Source organism: Taurulus bubalis (assembly GCF_910589615.1).
Source record: "Taurulus bubalis genome assembly, chromosome: 9".
NCBI classification, from domain to species: domain Eukaryota; kingdom Metazoa; phylum Chordata; class Actinopteri; order Perciformes; family Cottidae; genus Taurulus; species Taurulus bubalis.
In genome coordinates this window covers 24,903,977-24,925,499 of record NC_136597.1, presented here as the reverse complement: position 1 = coordinate 24,925,499, position 21,523 = coordinate 24,903,977, and the positions used below count along the sequence as shown (strand labels likewise).

Genomic DNA, 21,523 nt, shown 5'->3' with positions numbered 1-21,523 from the left:
TGTTTTGAAGCGGTGGCCACAAGAGGGCGCCAGCAGCACCTGCAGGACTGACCAGCGCCGGTGTGAGTGAAACCCTCAGAGCTGTGGGGAAAAATACAAAATACCTTCACTGGCATTTTAGTCATCTGGCTAACAAGAGAAGCCTCGATTCACAGATTCACTGCATGACCATCATTATGGTTGGTGACGTATTTTCTCCCATGACGTGACGAATAACGAGCTGCTGGGGTTCCCATGAGGGTCTGGGGCTCCCATGAGGCTCTGGGGTTCCCATGAGGCTCTGGGGTTCCCATGAGGCTCTGGGGTTCCCATGAGGGTCTGGGGCTCCCATGAGGCTCTGGGGTTCCCATGAGGCTCTGGGGCTCCCTGAGGGTCTGGGGCTCCCTGAGGTTGGTAATCCAGCCTCACTGACAACATAAAAGGTGATCAGCAGTGAGGATCAGAAACCGAGTCAAATCCTGGTTAACTGTGATTCCGCCACACTGATAATCCTAATAATATTTTTTGGATCACAAAGCCCAGATTTTGGCTAACGTCAACAAAGTAATCATACAATAATAAACTTTATTTGGGTGGCACCTTTTCGTACGAGAAAAGCAACGATTGTGATATAAAACTGTAAATCATAGGTTGTTTTATGATTATTTTTTAAGAAAAGCCCAAACTGCTGTATTTGGATGTATTGAACACCATAAGTAATATATAAGTGAAATATATGGTTTGGTACATGACAGCATTCATATAACCTAAATGGGCCCCAATGAGTCCTCGTCTGAATGTTCTCTGTTCTAAACCATCTCTAACTTTGTTCTGCTTCACTTATCAAAGTCAACCTTTACAGAGAGAATGTTCACATATTGAGCTATGATTTGGGTTAGAGAATGTTCACATATTGAGCTATGATTTGGGTTAGAGAATGTTCACATATTGAGTAATGATTTGGGTTAGAGAATGTTCACATATTGAGTAATGATTTGGGTTAGAGAATGTTCACATATTGAGTAATGATTTGGGTTAGAGAATGTTCACATATTGAGCTATGATTTGGGTTAGAGAATGTTCACATATTGAGTAATGATTTGGGTTAGAGAATGTTCACATATTGAGTAATGATTTGGGTTAGTGAATGTTCACATATTGAGTTATGATTTGGGTTAGAGAATGTTCACATATTGTGTTATGATTTGGGTTAGAGAATGTTCACATATTGAGCTATGATTTGGGTTAGAGAATGTTCACATATTGAGTAATGATTTGGGTTAGAGAATGTTCACATATTGAGTAATGATTTGGGTTAGAGAATGTTCACATATTGTGCTATGATTTGGGTTAGAGAATGTTCACATATTGAGTAATGATTTGGGTTAGAGAATGTTCACATATTGAGTTATGAATTGGGTTAGAGAATGTTCACATATTGAGTTATGATTTGGGTTAGAGAATGTTCACATATTGAGTAATGATTTGGGTTAGAGAATGTTCACATATTGAGTTATGAATTGGGTTAGAGTTGGCCCTTACAGCTCCATCATTTCAAAGAAATAGTCATCCTGAAAGTGATTTATTTCTAGACGCACCTGAAACCTTTTCCTTTTTGATGTGGAATGAACATAAACAGTGGAGGAAATTTGAGACTTAAATTAAGAGTAAAGAGTACGAGTTCTTGAACACGATTACTGTTCGGTACCGAGACCAGAATCGAACATGGACCTTCCTAATTTCCAGCCGGAGACGAGACAAATCCATTACAGATCCTCGATTACAAAGTCTTCCTTATAGGATGTGGCCTCACTGTAACTTCCTCTAAAAATAACTTGTGTGTTCGTGTGTGTGTGTGTGTGTGTGTGTGTGTGTGTGTGTGTGTGTGTGTGTGTGTGTGTGGACCCAAGGCTGCACACAGGCTTGTTAAAACAATGCATGCTGCTCTGGACGAGCGCCCCACGTGTTCTTTGGTCAGTGCCCCCTCTCTCTCTCTTTGATGCAAGTCCATTAATCCTCATTTAAAAAACAGCACAAGCAGCTGTTTCTCAAGATGCAGAGATGTGCACTTTTTCTCTCTCGCCCCCATCAGAGCCGGATTCTGACCGGCCTCAGCACAAACTACACTTGAAAGACCCCTTTCATGCGGAACAATGTCAAATCAAACCAGGTGATTGTTTTTCTTTACTGCAGGGGTGTCAAACATACGGCCCACGGGCCGGATCCGGCCCGCCAGGGGGTCCAGTCTGGCCCGCGGGATAATTGTTAAAATTGCAGAAAAAAAGAAAGAAAGCTGAGCTGGGTCTCGAACCACTGACCACTGATTGAAAAACGGGCACGGGAAATATAAACGTACCATTCTTATTGTTTGGGGTCTGAAAGTCATTCGTTTCATGTCTTTGTTGCAAAAGTCAAAATGCTAAATTGTGACCTTTTTAAAACAGTTTAATTAATTCCCCCTTTAAGTGGAAAATGTCACGGTAGCAACTACTTTGATAACAAATGAATTCTTTAAGTCTTTTTTTTTTTCTTTCAAATATATTAACATTTGAGCGTTTACTAATGGGAATATTTTATGTTTTTTCTTGTCTTGCGTTCCAATAAGTTGAATATCTTTTGATGAGGTCACCTTCTGCCTGTTTTAGGGACCAAACAGTGGATTGATCTCTTAAAGAAAATAATCAGCAGATGAATTGATAATGAAAATAAATGTGAGTTGCAGATGTAAAATATACGACGCTTCATTTTGACACAGTTACAGTTTGATGACGTCACATTTAAATCACTGCTCATCGCACTGTGGCTTTATTATTTCAATATCTTTGGAAAGTTTGGGACCTTAATTAGACTTTGAACTAAAGTTGGAGCAGCGGCACCGCATGAGCTCCTAACAACGGACGTCCACACCTTTTAGAGAAACTCTGAAGGCTGTGAGTCTTTCTGGCAAATTAAGAGAACGAGAGATGGAGGAGGGAGTCATTCGAAACCGTCAGAGCAGCTTCACTCTCTGATAATTTGAAATCTATTTGTGTCACCGAGGCATGAATATAACACGACTGTCAGTCCAGATGCACTCGCGGCTTAAAAGCAAGAACTCCTTCACAATTTAAGGGATTAAACCCCAAAACCAAGTCATGCAGGTACTGTGATTAACTCAAACTTCAGATTCTGATATTAGAGAATGAATCTTTTTTTTTAAAGTAATATTCTTGCATCCCAGAAGAAATTCATAAAGCTTCCAAGGTTGTTTTTTTTTTTAAATATCGTCTCAATCAAAATGTAATTTTGAGTTTTCACGGCCAAAATGGATCTCCAAAGAATTCAAATTATCTGGTGGAGTGCGAGCAGCAGCCCAATAAAGAGCTGATGGAATAGTTACCCAACACTGAAGCTCATCTGTGAAGCCGCTACACCGCGGGGTCGAACAAAGACTCTCACATAAATCACCTCACCACTTCATCTGGATCGCTCCCTCGGCTGCTGGAGCTCATTCTCTGCACTGAGTGAAGGCTGAGATGAGTTAGACCTGTCGTATAACCCCAGCCTGTCTGTCAGCTCTGAGGGGGAACTGCAGCTAAATGCTGGCGTCAGCATGTTTATTATTCACCCTCAGCGAGGCCCCTAGCAGGTTAAGTAAAGGTCAAACACCTGTTAGATTAGCCATTTTGTTTTTACTGACGAGCATCTTCCAGTCCTGTGAAATGTAGCTTTTCCTCATCCTGTTTTGTTTTATGATTGTGACCTCTCATCACATATCACATACACTCTGCATACAGTCAGTCAGTTAACAATTTCACCTTCTCTGGTTGCTTTGATTTTAATGTTATTTAGAGGCCAAAGAGATAAAAAAAAGTGAAAGCCATGTTAGCATCTCTAAGATGGATTTATTGCCTCTTTGAATTGCACCTGTGTGAAAAGTGCTGAATAAATAAGGCTGCCTTGTTGATTTTCATGCTAACAATGTGAACGCATTAAAATGTAACTATGGTATTTAACTGTCATAATTCTGACATCTCACACGTTGATTTTTAGCAGGTATAATGTTTTATCACATTAACTGCCCTAGTTTAGCGCGTTGGCACGCGAACAGCTGAGGCTCATGGGAAAGTCAACAATGATTCAGGGAAAATAAGGTCACAAGTGGTTAAAATAAGAAATTATCTTGAGATGTACATGAACATGTGACATGTCTGAGACAAAATTTCATGACAATAAACCAAAAAGTTTTGTCTTAATTCGTCGAGTAGATGTTGAGATATCTCAAAGGATGAGTGACCAAGGTTGTTGAGATATTTCAGTCTATCATGCAATATGCACTATTTATTTCTATTTTATCATCATAAACATAATGTTGCAACAACCATAACGTGGCAAAAAGACATCTTTACTGTGCCATTTACAAAGAAACATCGGCTGGCTCAATATTATGCAAACAGATTTATATGTGTGCCTCCATTTTGGTGAATGCAGTTCACCAGCGTTGTTCTTTATCTCCCTTTTTCTCTGTTGCACTGGATACTGAGCCAACACAGCTGTGTGTGTTTGTTCTTCACTCACAAATAAAAAGTGGTTTAACTTTCTTAAATCCCCAACAGACCTCATCCAGAACACAGTGTGCTCGTCAACGACTGAAAAAACAATCACTAAATGTGTGAAGTTGAGAGGTTGTTTTTTTTATTAGGATTTTTAAATGTCTTCTGTATTCCTGGCATGAAGCGGAATGAGCAGATATTAACATTTTTGCAAGCGAGGTGCTTCCAAAAGGCTCATGTTCTCTGTGTTTTACCTGAATAAAATCCACAGATCCACCACGAGAACACACTAAATTTAATGAATTCATAGAAATCACCCATTCCCTGTTCATTCCCCTCCTCCGTAATGTCTTCGAGGAAAATGTGAGTCGGATCATCATCTTGTGGGCCTTTTGATGTTGCACAAATTGCCAGGTGCTGAATTCAGGTAGAGATGAGGGAGCTGTGGTGTAACGTGCCATCATTTTAGCCAAAAGATGAGACTCTTGGTAAGCCGCATTCAGTTCCTTCATCCCAAACGTGTCTCAGAGAAATGGATGAGACACCAACATGTAGAGATATTGCATGTTAGTTATGTTATCGCTGGAATAGTAGCGTAGTAATGCTCATGCTTTTGGATTTTCATCTGACCTGATACTTCGTTGCACATATTCCTACCAATCGTATAGACATAACTCTATTTAACTCTCTGGGTCTCTTTAAATTATAATCAAAATCATATATATATATAATAATATGTGTATATATATATATATATATATATAAATGTATTAGTAAGTGGACAAACTAGAATACGTCTTTATGGCTGTGGTTCCTAACTTGAGGGTATAGTGACCCCTGAGGTCTCGAAATAATTGTTTTTAATTACATTTATTACTTTTATTCTTGACTTTCATGTTCTTGCTTTTATATTATAATTTGGTTCATGATCAAATTATAGTTTGGTTCATGATCAAATACCATGACTGTATATCAGCAGTGGACTTAGTTCTCTAAATGGGACCATCATTTACTAAATGAACATCATGCTGTATTGAAGAAGACTTGAAACTAGAGATTGAGACATAAACTCATGTTTACAATGTTTACTGAGGAATAAATCAAGAGAAGTAGAGTCATTTATATAGACTTCTATACAACCAGAGGAGTCGCCCCCTGATGGACAGTAGAGAGAATGCAGCTTTAATACATGAAGCATATACTTCTATACAACCCAGAGGAGTTGCCCCCTGATGGACAGTAGAGAGAATGCAGCTTTAATACATGAAGCATATACTTCTATACAACCAGAGGAGTTGCCCCCTGATGGACAGTAGAGAGAATGCATCTGTAATACATGAAGCATATACTTCTATACAACCAGAGGAGTTGCCCCCTGATGGACAGTAGAGAGAATGCAGCTTTAATACATGAAGCATATACTTCTATACAACCAGAGGAGTTGCCCCCTGATGGACAGTAGAGAGAATGCAGCTTTAATACATGAAGCATATACTTCTATACAACCAGAGGAGTTGCCCCCTGATGGACAGTAGAGAGAATGCAAGTTGAAGGCACTTTTTCACTTTTCAGGACCGGGAGTTGCTGCCAGTCAAAGACTCAGCTGTACTTTGCGAATAAGTCTGATTCATAATATAAACACGTGGCTAAACCAATTGAAAAACATTACACCCGCAACACATCCACATGTTTGCATTGCCATTGTTAGCACATCTGCATGATTTTATCGAGATTTCTTTCCAGGGGACTGGAACGTGCACATCAGTGAAAACAATATCACCCCCACAGAAAAAGCCACAGCTCTTCATTCTGCAGATCAAACAGGTGTCTGACCTGCAGAATGAACCCTCTGTCTGTTTCCTCACACTAATTGGAGCTGACACACACGTCCCCATTTTTAGCCCTCGTTTTCATGCTGTGCTGGTTAATTGAGTTTGTTTCGCTCTTCAGGTGGTCTTTGTCATCCGGCCTCCGCTCCAGGGACACACCTCTCTTACCTGTCGATGATAAGGAGGCCGAGAAGAAAGTATTTTGCAGGTATAGTATAGTAATAATCCAATGTGTGACCCAATTTATCCCTTATTAGTTTTGCTTCATGTTTAGTTGATTACCTGTCAGCTCGACGATTTCACTCTTTCGCGGACATCTTTAATTGTTTCCGAAATTAACATAGTTCCTGAATTTATTTTAGTATATTTACATCCCACTGTTAGTTTTATTACATTGCATTAATAATCCAAACAGAGATAATTGCATCTTCTCACCCACAGAGATAACTCACTTGGCTCTCCTGCGAACGATACTACTTCATATTTAGATAGAGAGACAATTTTCTGCTTTATTTGCCTTTTTGCATCTCAATTACTTTAATATTTGTAAAGAACGGTTGTGAGGCATATCAGCGTTCGGATAATTCAATCTCATCCACATGATTAGAGGAGCTCATAACATTAGTGCAAACAAGTAATTAAATAACAAAACGGCTCTTGTTTTTTTTTTTGCAGTAATTGTCAACCCACTGCTGGGAAAGAGATAATTTAATTCCAACAACGCCTCAAATCTCATTGAATTAACAGACAAAAATAACAAAGTCTGATTTACACCGAGGTGCTGTTCCAAAACCATCCTACATGTGTGCTTTCAAATGAATCCCAGCTCCCAGCCAAGTAATCAATGAGTTCATTGATCGACAACCTTATCAACCACTTGCAGATCTTTTGCGGTTGTTTTGCTAAACGTCTACTACATTGAACCTTAAATACAGTTTCTTCCCAGCTGTCTGAAGGTTGCTCTCTTCTGTGAGGCTTCCTGAAAGCATTTTTTTCCTAATTGGCCAAAAAAAAAAACATGCATACGCATTCATTGCCTATACATTAAAGTGTAACTGCACCCCCAGGTCTGAGCCCGGGTCCGTCCACGGCATTAATTTTGTAAATCGATGCAGCGTCGACAAACATGACGGCGGCAGTACCTTGGAAAAATAACGATGTGTGTGGTATCGGCGCTTAATTTGATGGATTTACTGTTCATCAGACCACAAACGAGACAGGAAGTACACCCTGCGGCCCCTCCACGGCTGGAGCAACCCAAATTACGCCAACGCAAACCCACTGGCGTCTCCGGGGGATGCTCTCCTCCCGGCAGTATCGGCTTTTATAGCGTCGAGGAGCAACGACCCAGCACCGCCACTGGCCACCAGCTGTGTTGTAACCAGTATAATGCATGAAAATATGGTGGAATTAGTCAGATAAACAACATAACGCTTCATATACACACTCACAGTGAAGGAAAGCACATTAACGAGTCGCCAGCTTTAATAATGGGCTAATAGATTCATATCTAGGAAACAGAAAGTCGAGAAAATGTTGGTGCTGTGATTGTAATGCTACACTGTGGTTATGCAGAAAGTAAATATGATGGACTTTATGGGGAGACGTAGTAAAGGGGTCTGATTTTGAGGGCCTTAACGCTCTTTAATCTGAGGTAGATTAAACTATATTATCTCTGAATAAACCTGGAAAGATTAAGAGTTGATTTAAACCTGCCAGATGGCGTTTTGAGACATTTTCAACAATGAAATGTCTTTTTATTTATGAACTTGATAAGAAATTGGTAAGAAATGTGTAGTGTCGTCAAAGTAGTCATATAATTTGGTCTATGTGTTTAAGTGTACAGTATTAGTATCTGTATTGTTAAAATTTGAACAAAAAATATCGGAATCCTATCGAGGTAAAAATGTTTGGTTTTGTTCATCTAGTTTTCGAATCTAGCGAACGTTAAACAAAGATGGCCGCCCGCCGGAGACGACTTGAACAAAAAAGACTGAGGGAGCTGGTTTAAAAACCTTTTTATTGTGTAACGGACCAATTTTATAAATATGTTTTATCATCCGGATGATTGAAAGAGGACTCTGGAAATATCGGCCGAGTTAAGGTACGTTTTTAAACAGCCGATAATCTATTTTAATATAAAATAGCGATTAGCTTATCTAAAGCTAACGTTTATCTAACGCTAACGGTTACTCCGTATGCTAGCGCTAACGGTTACTCCGTATGCTAGCGCTAACGGTTACTCCGTATATACGCTCGAGACAGCCCCGGCCGTGACGTGAGCCCTCTCCGTCCAGGGGTTAGGGCTTACCGTGAGGCTGACATTTACTCGTTTTAAATGTGATTTTTACCTCAAAATTCCCCAGCCCGAGTTTTAAACCGAACTATTACACCCGCAGCTAAACAGTCTCATCTATAACACCAGTCTAAAGGTCTTTCTAAAAGGGAAAGGGGGGGATTATTGGCCCCATAAAAAAAGAAGTGTGTAAATACTGCACACTCCCACTTCGTGTGTACCCTCCGTGTGTGTCGATGTGTGTGTGTACTCGTGTCCTCCCTCCCCTTCACACGGTTCTCTCTCCTCCGGAGCACCGAGGCGCACAGAGACGCGACTCCGGCGCGCTGCAGCTCCTCCGCATCCCTCTCTCCCTCTCTCCTTCTGTGCTTCGCTCTTTCCCTAAAACAAACGGCTTATTATCTTCTCGTTGCACGGGTTCATTTCTTCTTTCCCCAACCTCCACCACCACCCCCCTTCTCTCGGTTCCTCTCATGCCGCCGTTAAGGCGCTGGATACGGGGCGCTGTGTGAACGGCCACGCGAGGCAGCTGGATGAATATGGCGAGCATCGGGGACGCGGACCCTTTCACCGCGGCGATACCTGCCACCAAAGTTGAACTCACGGTGTCTTGCAGGTGAGTGCAAACTGCAGCTGGTTCCCCCAGCCACACACACACACACACACACACACACCGCCTGCTGCTGTTGGAGACGTTAAAAGCATGCTTTTACGTGTAAAAATGTTCATTAGTCTCGATATTTGACACTTATCTATCGGTCCCACACGATGGATGAACGTGCTGGGTCGTAGTCGCTGTTATAATTTGATTTTGTCCGTGTGTTCATCCTTTTTGGGGGTCAGTTTTCTCTTTAGTGGTGGAAGTTGAATTATAATTCATTTAGATGGGGAGTTTGAAGGGCAATACGGCTGTTTTCTTGTTTATTTTATTTTTTTGCGTCTGTTGGCAGCAGTTTTTGCCTTTGGTTGATCTCTAGATGTTTTTTCTGCTGCTGTTTTTAATACCGATGCCACATGCACATCTGTGGGAATACATGTTCCTTTCGTGCCTGGTAATGATAGTCATATTGCTAAAAAAAACAAACATACACATATTTTCTTCTTCTATTTGTGCATGCGGATTGGATGAAGCATGCATGGACTGTGTTTGGGTGGTATTGTGGCAGTTTTACTACTAAAGCACCAACCTTTCTACTCCTCTCCCACTGTACCATTGATAGTAGAAGGTTGTACTGTAGATGAGGGAGAGAGAGAGGGAGACAGCGAGGGAGAGAGGGAGTATTTTATGGATGCTGCAACTGGCCAATGAGACTCACCCACTGTATTCACCCCTAATTACAGTTTATGTAGATTTATTTTATTATGTAGATTATTTTATTCATCTATCTATCTATCTATCTATCTATCTATCTATCTATCTATCTATCTATCTATCTATCTTAGAGCTGAGACACTTGAGTCGAACCACAGAAAATGAGGCAATAGCTGTTTGATAACTGATTAATTGTCATTTTTCAATCAAGAACACCCATTATGGCTGGTGGCAGCTTGCTCAAATGTGAGGATTTGCAATTTGTAATCCAAACTAAAGTAAAAAACAACAACAAAGTGTCTTGGTAAGGTGTTCACATTCAGCTCCTTTGATTCTGCAAGTCTCTGCTCCAGAGATGAACAACAGTCTTCCAACAGATGTGTTGCTCATTTGGTGTTTCGATGATGATAATGATGATGGTGGTGGTGGTGGAGAGAGCTGTCTTAACACATTCCTCTAAAACCTGTCATAGGTGTTCAGTTAGGTTGAGATTTGATTAGATTTTTCATTAAAACTGTGGTTGATTTCTTAGTGACAGAAAAGGGAACAGCAACCCTTCTGATGGCTGATTAATCGTTAAAGTCATTTTTCAAACATTAAATGCCAAATGGGCTTTTTCTTGTTAGTTTTCTATGATAGAAAATCTTTGATCGTCATAAGGAGACAGTTCACGAAACAATCTCCCCCGATATCATAGCTGCTTCTCAAGCTTTCCCTCTCACTCAGGATCCTCAGAAGAGGGAGTTTGCTCAGTTGTCGGGGGATTGGATTGCTATTTTGAGACTTTGAAGGTGTTCCTGTCAATGTTGGCTTAAAAGCTGAGACTGAAATTGAATTCCTTGGAAATACAACATGAATATCTTTTGGGGCTGTTGACTGGACAGCATAATCTTTTTAAGCACCTCATCTTGCACTTTGTTTAAAAACACTTTTAATGCTGTTTTATCAATCAGCAGATTGATGGATCAGAAAATGTTCAAACCATCCACACTACTAATGATCATTTCAAAGTTTCTTCTGTGTAAACGAAGCATTTTGAGTTAGAACTGATGATTATTTTATAGATTATTTTCTGGATATTTTAAATCATCATTTTGTCTGAAAAATGCACATCAAAATTGCTGAAAAACCCAAAGTGACGTTAAGGAAATTGCTGTTTTTTGTCTTATCGACAGTCCAACACCCAAATAGATTTAGTTATATAAAACAGAGAAAAGCTGCAAATCCTTATCTAATTTTTGATAATTAGTTTGAAAAATGGCTCAAGTAATTAATCAAATATCAACATTATTGCTTTATAGTTTTCTGTCCTTTCACAAATCGATTAATCTACTTTTTTTCATTTCTAAAAGCACCATTAACCCCGAAACAATCATCACTAATATACAGTAATGCTGAAAACATAGTATGACATCAATATATATTCTATCATTTATGTTATAGTATTTCGGTGCAGTCGAAAGTGTTTTTTTATTATTATTATAGGCTAAGTTTTAGGCTAAGTTAAGATATATTCTCTTACTGGAAAACTAGGTCTTGGTATGAGACAGATAAGGAGCTGAAGAACAAAGACTTTGGACTGAATTATGTTTAGACTGACCTAAAATCAGCCAGCTGCTACAGGAGACCGAGCTGCTGTTGTTGTTTTATGTCGGCTGAAGATAAAAGCCCGATAATGACTCGAGAGAAGAAGTCAGCCCGGTAATGACCTGAGCGATTTTTGAGATCAGAGCCCGTGAAGATGTTCCCCTCCAAAAGGATGAAGCCACCATCTGGACAAAAAAATAATTGTTCTTTTGAAATGATGGCATCATGAAAGAAATGCTCACAAAAAAACAAAAAGCATCTGCTTAATAAATACGATGTAGAAGAAACATGTAAAAGAAAGAGAGTCTACACACTGGAACATGTGCCCTCCAGGAAAGAAAAGCTCTACGTCTAAGAGTTATGAATCATCTACGCTTTCTTGCAAAGTGCTGTTCCTATTTGAGCATAATGTATAAGATCTGCCGCATTTGTCTGTGAAAAGGAAGAATTATAGATAATGCATAGAAGGGGCCGTGCAGTGACAGACTGCGACGACATTTCTGTAATGCTTGCGGTGGGGGTTTTGAGTCACCGGCCATTAATTGTGTCTTTGGCGCAGCTTACAGTGACCTGTGATTGACAAAAGTGTGAAAGTCACCTCTCACAAAAGAGAAAACTAGCTTTTACTACGTGAAGTTGTGGAGGAGCGGCGGTTTGTTATTTGTGTCTACTCACCCGAAAACAATGTCCTGTACTATTTCTTCAGTAAGTAGCTGTTGTGTTCACAGGGAGGTCTGCACAGTGACCGCCACAGTATTTCTGGAGTGACAGGACGTGTCAAGAGTCCAATGCTGTGAGCGGCACCAACAACATTGAGACAATATATTGAGGAAATAGTGTTTTCTAAGCTTAAAAGGGCAACTTATTTATGACAGAAAACCCACGCTACACATACAGTGAGGGTCTAATGAAAGATGATCGGAATGACCGCCTTGCATTGTGGGAAATGCAGTATTTAGAATGTTCGGTGTATGTCCAATAATTAGAGCCTTAAAGACATTTCATCGATTTTGTACATTCATCTTTTTAATATGTATCTGTGCGTAAATAGGCCAGTCAGAATAATTACTGCAAGTTATTTTCCAACACCTGGAGATCATCTCGATCATTTTCGATGTTATTGACTTATTGTCCACAGCTTCAGCGTGGGAACATTTGGGGTTTCCGAAGCCAAATGAGACAGAAGTGTTATACGGTTGTTGATTTGCATTGAGAATTGGCAGGATTATGCCTGTTGAGGAATCCTTGTGCCAAATGTTTAATACTTACCCGAGTGCAATTTTTTGTAAACAAGAGCCCATTTCAAGTTATTGTGTTTTATTCATTCAGGATATTTTATTATTTCCAAATCCCAAGTCTGAATATTCCTCAGAATAAAAAGTTAAATTGCTCTATTAACGTTTGTACTTTCAGTGGCATGAAATTATCTATAGAAAATAATTCATTGCAATCATTTATGGAACAATAAAGAGTCCAACAAAAACAGTTATTGTGACATGCCAACATGTACCTCTACTTTGGGAAAGTGCGACGCTCACTCACTGAGGCGCTCTGACAGCTGAACATCCCGCTCCACTCCAGCAGCGATGGAGAAGTGATGGAGAAGTGATGGAGAAGTGGACTCCAGGGTGTCGGTGCATCGTGACATCATCGTTGTGGTCTGAGGTGCAACAGAGTTGAAACGTTCAGGCAGAGAAACAATGCTTTTCAATTGTTTTAATTAAGAAATCAAACTGCATCAGGAGGACTGTAGCTTATGATTATTATTTTTAGGCATATCTATTCATTGTGTTTTTTTTAAGCGGTATTTTTCCACAACTGCAGATAAAGAAGAGGCTTACCCAGTATTATTTGTGTTACACTATTTGGTGGGATTGTTTCTGAGTTGTGACGATCAAACATGTCCAACTCTAGAGCGTAGTAAAGTCCAAATATGTTTAAAAAAGAAAGATGTTATCGGTATGTTTCTATCGACCATTTTTTTCGAAAAGACCGAAGAAATATATTCACTTTTCCATATTGGCAAATCTTTCATTCTTTTAGAATATAAGTAGATAACAACGGCTTCAGTTCAGCTCAGGTTTCTTTTTTTGGTGGGTCTTTCTTTTTGGTGGCTAGAATCCATTTTGCCGACGTCCCTGTTTGGTATTTCCTGTCTGCGTCTCCAACCTCCTATCTGCTGTAGGTAATCCCATAATAGATAAGTATTGTGATCCTGACTGTGAATAAGTATCTCACACAACCATTCCCAAGCTTCCTCCTCACCAACACCGAATTCACCAGCCCTGAGCGCGTGGGTGGTGTGACTTTCCCACTTTGGTGTCTCCGCATGTCGGCGAGAGCTTGCCGAAGCGTTCAGACGAGATGCATCCCGTCCTTCAGTGAGAGCGCTCCTTCACTCAATAAACCCAAACTGTGGGCCCGCACTCATCGTGTGTGTAGCCGAGCAGAAGAACTGACAGATTGATTAACTCAAGTCCAATATTGTACGTCTCTGAAAGGCAAATCCCCCGGTCTGCTGCAACAGCAGTTTGACTGATGAGTGCCTATCACTTCTGATAACAAGGCCTCGATGACACACACACACACATACACACAGATGGCGTTTCGTTTTTGTACATGGATAGTAAGCAGCGAGCCAGCCAGGCCTCTAGAGCTACAGGCGGTCGTTTCCCTCGGAGAATGTTTGACCGTGGTTCACGCCGATGTGGCCGCTGTCGCCGCCGCCGCTTGATCTGAGTGGTCCACAGCGGAGTGATAGCCGTGACCTTTTGGGCACAAAAAAGGTAGAAAGTGTGTCTCGTCGAAAGAATTGACGCACTGCGATGTGGCTGTATTGAATCCGGACGCTGACCCGCTGAGAGGCCGGTCGATGTGTCACGACCGATGTTGTTGCTCTCCGCGAGGAAGGTGAAAGAGGGAGACAGAAGGACTGGTTGGAGCATGTTTCTCATGATCGCTGCAGCAGAAAGCAGCCTTAACAGACAAGATGAGGGGGGAAGTGAATGGTAAGAGAACATACTGACAGTAGGGCTGCTGTTAAGGATTATAACAGTGGTATTTAACGTATTGGTTATGTTTTCAATGAATTGTTTGGACATAAAATGTCAAAAATGCTAATTAAAAGTTGACAGAGCGTATGTGCTTAGCTATTGTGCTCTGCAACATTATTCCTCCCCCGCCCAATAAAACAAAACAACACCTGCTTTGTTCTTGTGGCTGCTGCAGGGAAAGCAGATGTTTTAAAGGTGCATGCTGCTGTTTGAAAAAGAAGAAAAGAACAGTGAGTTATTGTAATTCGGGCTGCTGATTTAGCCCACTTACAGTAACAAGGGGGCGGCTGTAGCTCATGGGGGAGAGTGGTCGAGAGTGGTAGAGAGTGGTTCTTCTGAAACCACAAGGTAGCTGGTTCGATCCCCAGCCTCGCAGTTGGCATGTTGAAGTATCCTTGAGCAAGACGCTGAACCGCCAGTTGCTCCCCGAGCGCCTCACGGCAGCGCACTGCTCCTTAATTACTAAGAATGGGTTTTGTGCAGAGAATAATTTCCCCAAGGGGATTAATTAAGGATTAATTCTTGTTCTTCTTCTTCTTCTTCTCAACACAGCAGCAGTAGCTCATTGAGACCATCATTTCCAACACTTGGTTGCAACATTTTGAACATGCAGACATAATATACCTTTTTTTAGATTCGAGTCAGTGTGGCTTACACTTCTCTTGGATATAATTATCTCAGATGTCACAGCTAATAGCTAAAGACATTTTTAACCTTTCTTCCCTATCACAGTAGTCCAGTGATTGTCTGTACATCCATGGGTACAATGGAAAGAGGCCCTGCTATTAGCTACTGCGGCATACAGTACTGTTAATGGTGACAATTTGCCAAATAATTGGGGCTGTAGTCCACAGCTATGCACCGTACTTCCTGTTTACATTCCTCCAAAATATAGGAACTGTAGGTTATGTCTCCCATCTGAGTGGTAGGAGTTCTGCATCAGGAGGTAAAGTTTATTATTAGAACTATCAACTAATCATAAATCCAAACTAACTATTACATTATGGAATAAGACACACGTTGCTACCCCAAAGCACAAGTAACGGACAAGAGTATAATCTACAGAAAGAATTCACTGCTTTATTATATGAAAATAATGATTGGTGTGGTGCTGAAAATGGTTTAAAAATCACTGTCTGGTCACGAGGGAGAGTAAATTCAGAGCAGCGAGACGCTGTTATGTTATAATTAGGAGTAACAAATTCCTTCAGGTGCAGTTTGTTTATGTAATTTATCACTTGTTCCTATTGATTTATTATTCTTTAACTTTATTCTTTCAGTTTTACCTCGCAGCTCTGCCACGTGCAGCGTAATCTATCCCAGTTTATACGAATCCTCCACCGTTTAGGTGTAAGGGAGCAAAGAGTGTGAAACCAGCAGGTCAAGGCGGTCTCGTGTGGCGGGGGTCGTGCCGAGCGGCCGCGTTAATGAGTTTTTTTGGAAGGAGTCGTTTGCTCTAATTAGGACCCCAGCCGGCCACCAGTAGTCTCTCACCTGGTGACCTCAGAGGGCAGACGTGGTAGAACCTCGCAGAACCGGCTCACCTCCTGCCCCCTCGGTTCCTCAGACACGTTCCCTCCGTCTCTGATCGACGCCGGCTGATTAGAGACGCTGCCGCCTGTCTACTCTGCACAGTACGGGATGCGGTTATCGTGCTTTAACCCAAACATAATCCACAAACTGTCGACTTTCTGAGCAAATTGTACATCAAAGCATCACGCACAGCATTTACATTGTTGTTGTTGTTGTTTGTAGTATTTTATAGTTGCTAGAAAATGTGCGTTCACAGTGGTGTAACGTAACTAAGTACATTTACTTAAGTACTGTGCTTAAGTAAACATTTTGAGATACTTGTACTTGAATATTTACATTTCACAGCACTTTATATTACCAAATTTTGGAGGTTAATATTGTACTTTTTTTTACTATACTGCATTTATTTGATAGCTTTAGTTTGTTACTTTGCAGAGTTATTTTATTAAGAGAAAACTATAAATCATGATGTAATCAGTAGTATTAAAGTAAACTAAATTAGCTCCGCCTTCACCAGCTGCTACAGTAACGAAAGATGACACATATTAATACATCACTAATTATAATCCGGTAATAATGTATGATTCTGAAATGACTCATTATGCATAATAAGTACTTTTACTTCAAGTACTGGAAGAATATTTTAACCTTTGTGCTTTGGCTTAAGTCAGAGTTTGAATGCAGGACTTTTACTCAAAAATGCTTTGTCTTAATATTCTATTGAACAACTTCAGGTCGCGGAGAACAAGTTTAAATATTTTTAACTTTCCATGTCAATGCCGTCTACAGCAACCGTTGCTTTCTCTGCGGACGCACTGACAGTATTTTGATGACTGTGAGGAAAATACTTTCACATTTTTTGTATTTTTAAGTAGCACTGTGGTGCCTGAAAGCTCATATCCAAGCCCTAAATGTTGGTCACAATGAAGCAAGCAGGCTGATGCCCATTGGTGGGGATGCAGGAAATAATGTTGTGCAACATGAATTAAAAGTTGCTCTGATTTACATACATTGCTGATGTTGTGACTTTCACTCGTTGACGTTGGATTCCTTCAGTTGGCTGTTGGAAGCACGTCACCTTCCCCTCGGCACACACACACACACACACACACACACACACACACACACAGACACGCAATGAGATTCTGAGGAAATCGTTGAGGCTTAAAAGAGTGTCTCAGGTGCTACAAAGGTGGATTGATCGGAACAGCTCAGTTTTCTTCAGACTCAATTGACCCTATTGATCCGGTGCTATCCTCCCAGCACGACGATCCGCTGCTGTTCATTACTGAGGAGCGTGGGCGCTGGTAACCGTCACTGCGCTAAAGTAAACAAACCTGCACATTGGCTGGAGGGCTGAATGTCAAACCGGTGGAGACTCGGCTTCTTACGCAATGGGAGTGTCCGCCCACGCTGCTGTCCGGAGCTCCCTGGCGAGGAGGGTTTTCTCTCCGAGAAGGTTTTCCTCGCTGCTTGTTCTCCCGCGGAGTCCGGTGAGCAGAGGAGGCTGGCACTACCTCTGCCAGGGTTTATGCTTCCAGTCCCGCCGGGGCCGCCCAGGCTAATAATGTAGGCACTCACGTTCATCTCATAGGATGTAGAGTCGGGCTGGTTGCAGGAAAGATGAACGGTCGAAAAATGGCGGTGGCTGCTTCACAAGCTTGATATCGCGACAGGTATATGAGCAAATTGGGTGATGAAAAAAGAAAGAAAATGGAGGAAAACCACAGGGCTGAAGGTGCTTTTGAAATGAAAAATAAAAGCTCAGTTATATGTGGTATGTTAGGGAATCCGTGTTGTGCGTTAGTTTTCTCAAAAAGTGTTGAATTTGGGGAGCTACTTTGGTTTTGAGACCAAAATGCTTATTAGTTTTTGTCACATTTTAGTCATTTTTATCCTCCATAGTTGTCGTCGCTGAAAAGTCGTACTTACGTTTTAGTCAAAGGGTTTTCTCTTTTGTTTTTATTTAGTCTTAGTCCTGTGTCATATGTGGTTTTTCATTAGATTATTTTGAATATTTCAGCCAACCAAGTCGAGCGGAAACAATTTATTTTGTCAGTTTAGTCAAACTTATTTCACGTAAGACTTTATCTTATCATTATCTGATGATAAACACAGGTTGACTGATTAACAGTGCAGGTTTGAAGGGATAAGGTATTTAAAGCCAAAATACTATTTGATCATTCTTCAAAGATATTTGCTGTAAAATATATATATTAATAATTAACAAACCACCATTAAAAAACTTGTTTTTTTAACATCTAGATGCATCAGTACCTTTTTTTATTTTTATACAAGAACCCATCTTGGAAAATGTAATCTCCATTGCTTCCCCCTCCTCTTCCCCTGCTCCTCTTCCTCACATACAGGTATTTAAAGCGTCAGCTGCCATGTTTAGGTGCCTGTGATGTAACTGTTGGGATTTCAAATGTAATTCTGGTGTTCGAGGAGGGACCGCTCTCGTGAATGTTTGATGAACGACGAGGCACTCTGCTCGGACCGCCCACACGGCCGCCCGCGGTGGAAAGGGCTTTTTAAAGAGTCGCCCGTCTCTATCGGGGCCAGGTGGAAGCCCGAGGGTGCGCGTGATTCGAAAGGGAGGTTACCGTTCCCGTACACGTGTGTGCACTTCTGCCAACACTCGACGCACAAACAGATGCGTCCCGTCTTTCATACACTCCTCACACTGTATTCGTTCCGTCAGTGGCCTCCACTCATACCCCTCTGGGAGCCAAACAGAGTACTGTAATATTTTGTATTGGACATTTATCCCGCTTGGCAGGTGAAGTCGCCCACTTCTCACTCCTGCACAATCTCTCAGACTCTCCGCCAGTCATGAACGCGGCCGCGACGCGACTGGGCCCGATTCCATCGCTTATTATCATTTATTTAAGGTCTCAAAGCCGGGGAAAGGCCGGTGGGCGTGCCCTGACAGCGATGCAGCCGAGCGTGGCGTTTTACCATCTTGGCCACACTGGGATCAGCACAACACGAGTGGCTGATCTAGATACATCACTAGCCATCAACGGCTTGGAGACACTCGCTGCTTGTCATACGGGACGGGCGACAGAACGCCGGCCCCTGCAGCTAGCATGATAGCGGGAGCCTCCCTCCCTGTCCGTCTCCGTCTTTCTCTGTCGGCGGAGCACAATACGGACGGAGTCACGCTGCCGCTGTGATCGCTGCCACTTAAAATGACGCCCAGAATCTCACGATTAATAATCAAAAGCCCGGGAACTCTCCGTCGGCGCCGAATGTGGCTGTGAAAAAAAGTTTGTTGTGGCTGTCGTGTGAGGTCAACTTATATTCATGCCATAAAAACAACAACATTTTGTTCATAAATGCCCAATACGACGTGTTCATGTTTATTTGACAAGGACTTTTTGTGGCCGTGCACGTTGTGATGCTGGAAGTAGCATGAAATCATGATCATAAAAACCTCAAAGGATCCAAAAATGGTCATATAAATCATTCTTGTAACTGTCATTTCTAACTGTCACATTTAGTTGTTTTAGTTTGGAGGGCTTGTTGTGAAACTGCAAACTTTAAATGTTTCTGCATTCATCTTCACATTTAGCTTTTTAGCTTTTGCTTCTTTTTTTATGATCACCTGACTTTCTGCAGGAAGAAATGCAAAGTGTTTGCAAGCAATGATCCTCATAAATCTTCAGTCTTGTGTCGTTATCGCCACGTCAACGTCTCCGTAACCCAGAAGAAATGTCCTCAGGAAAATTCATAATTGATTTGCATCATGGGTAGGGTTGGGTACCGAGAACCGGTGCCATACTGGCATACTGGCATGGGAAGCATACAGTGTCTGGTTCTGATTCATCAGTAAGGAAATGTTGTTGTCGCCGGCGACATAAAGTGTAATCTCAAAAGCTTTGATCATGTTAATTTTCAATTGTTTAGAAGAGAAATATGATGAAAATTCAAATACGTTTCTTTACAATTGACTTTTTACACTGTGTTTTAAGTCTTTATAACATATAATAATGACAAATACTTGCCGGATTTTAAAAGTGAAATGTCTCCTGAAAAATAATTTTGCCAAAAGGACATTTTTTGACATATTTATTGATAAATAAAACAAAAAGGACCAGGCAGACTGTTACAGATCTAAAAGGGTTCAAGAAATCCCTAAATTCATGTTCCCGTTATTGTGTCCACCCTACATGTCTTCTGATTCAATACCACTTAAGACACATTTTGCCTCTGCTACCTCGTGACGGTGGTTTAAAATCCTTCTCCGCCGCTCCACAACAGTAGATTTTTTTGGGGTAACGTGTCCCGCCGGACTCGCAGATGGCCAATGCACTCGTATTATTTTGTCTTTCTGGGTTAGCTTTCTGAAAGCTTTATGGGGTTTTAATGTAAGATTTGGCAGGAGTACAAGCTGAGCGAGCGAGCGAAGGGTTCACATCCCCTTTGGGTGTTGTTCTCCCCGTCCCTCGTCCTCCTTGCTACCCGACCCCTGAGACCAGGACACTGTAAGCTAATTAGTTTAAAAACAACAACAACAACCCACAAAGGGCCACCACTGACGCAACAGGCCGGGTTTCCCCTTGGTGTCTTTCGTCTCTGGTCCCCGGCAGCTGTGACTTGTCTTCGTGTGCATATTTAATTCTTTCGGAGCTATTTAACCGCGGAGTACCTCAGTGGTGCCGAGCATCTGCTCTGCGATGGGACTCATCGGTGCATTTATCCCTCCCCGTGCAAAGAGCACAGACTGGAGTGTCATGTAAATTTGATGCAAGCCTCCACTGTTGTTTTTGGCACCCAGGGAGTGCAAAATTGTGCAAAATAGGTCCTGTCTTCGGCTTTTTTCTCTGTATTTTTTAAATATAAATGGGCTCCACTTTAAGCTCAATGTTACAGTCGGTCTAATGTTTCTGCCTCAGCAACGGGATAAAATGGCTTTTGTTGATCAAGTCAACGGAGGGTCATGGTTAAACAAGTTCGGGGGAACGTCGGCCGAGCTAATTAGGCGAGAATGTAATAATGTAGTAACTGTGTGTGCAGCCACTTCTGATGTCAATGTGTGTTTTTTGCTTTTCAGAAACCTGCTGGACAGAGACACGTTCTCCAAGTCTGATCCAAGTAAGCTTGCACACACACACACACACACACACACACACACACACACACACACACACACACACACACACACGCACACACACGCACACACACGTTCTACCTCGCCTGTGTGAATCAGGAGACATTTGCATATGGCAGGGGTCGTATTCGTCACTGTTCTCTCTCTTCCAGTGTGAGTGAGGGGAACCAGATCATCGTCACACACAAACCAGCCAATTCCCTCCTCCAGAATAAAGGACACATACACACACGTACACACGCCTCACTCCCATGACAGCAGGGGTTCAATTTGGCAACTGGTCCAG

The 21,523-nt window shown here is 41.6% G+C and overlaps 1 protein-coding gene across 1 annotated transcript in view; it reads left to right on the top strand.

Annotated features, from left to right (window-relative positions):
- Nucleotides 1-9,166: 9,166 nt before the first annotated feature.
- The window catches only part of LOC306740808 (copine-8-like), a gene marked incomplete at its 3' end in the record, with an annotated part of 61,048 nt that continues 48,691 nt past the window's right edge, over nt 9,167-21,523 (top strand). The window contains exons 1-2 of the mRNA XM_079223041.1: nt 9,167-9,252; nt 21,181-21,221. Coding sequence (XP_079079167.1) covers nt 9,170-9,252; nt 21,181-21,221 — 124 coding nt within the window. The 5' untranslated portion in view covers nt 9,167-9,169. The remainder of the gene's footprint in view (nt 9,253-21,180; nt 21,222-21,523) is intronic.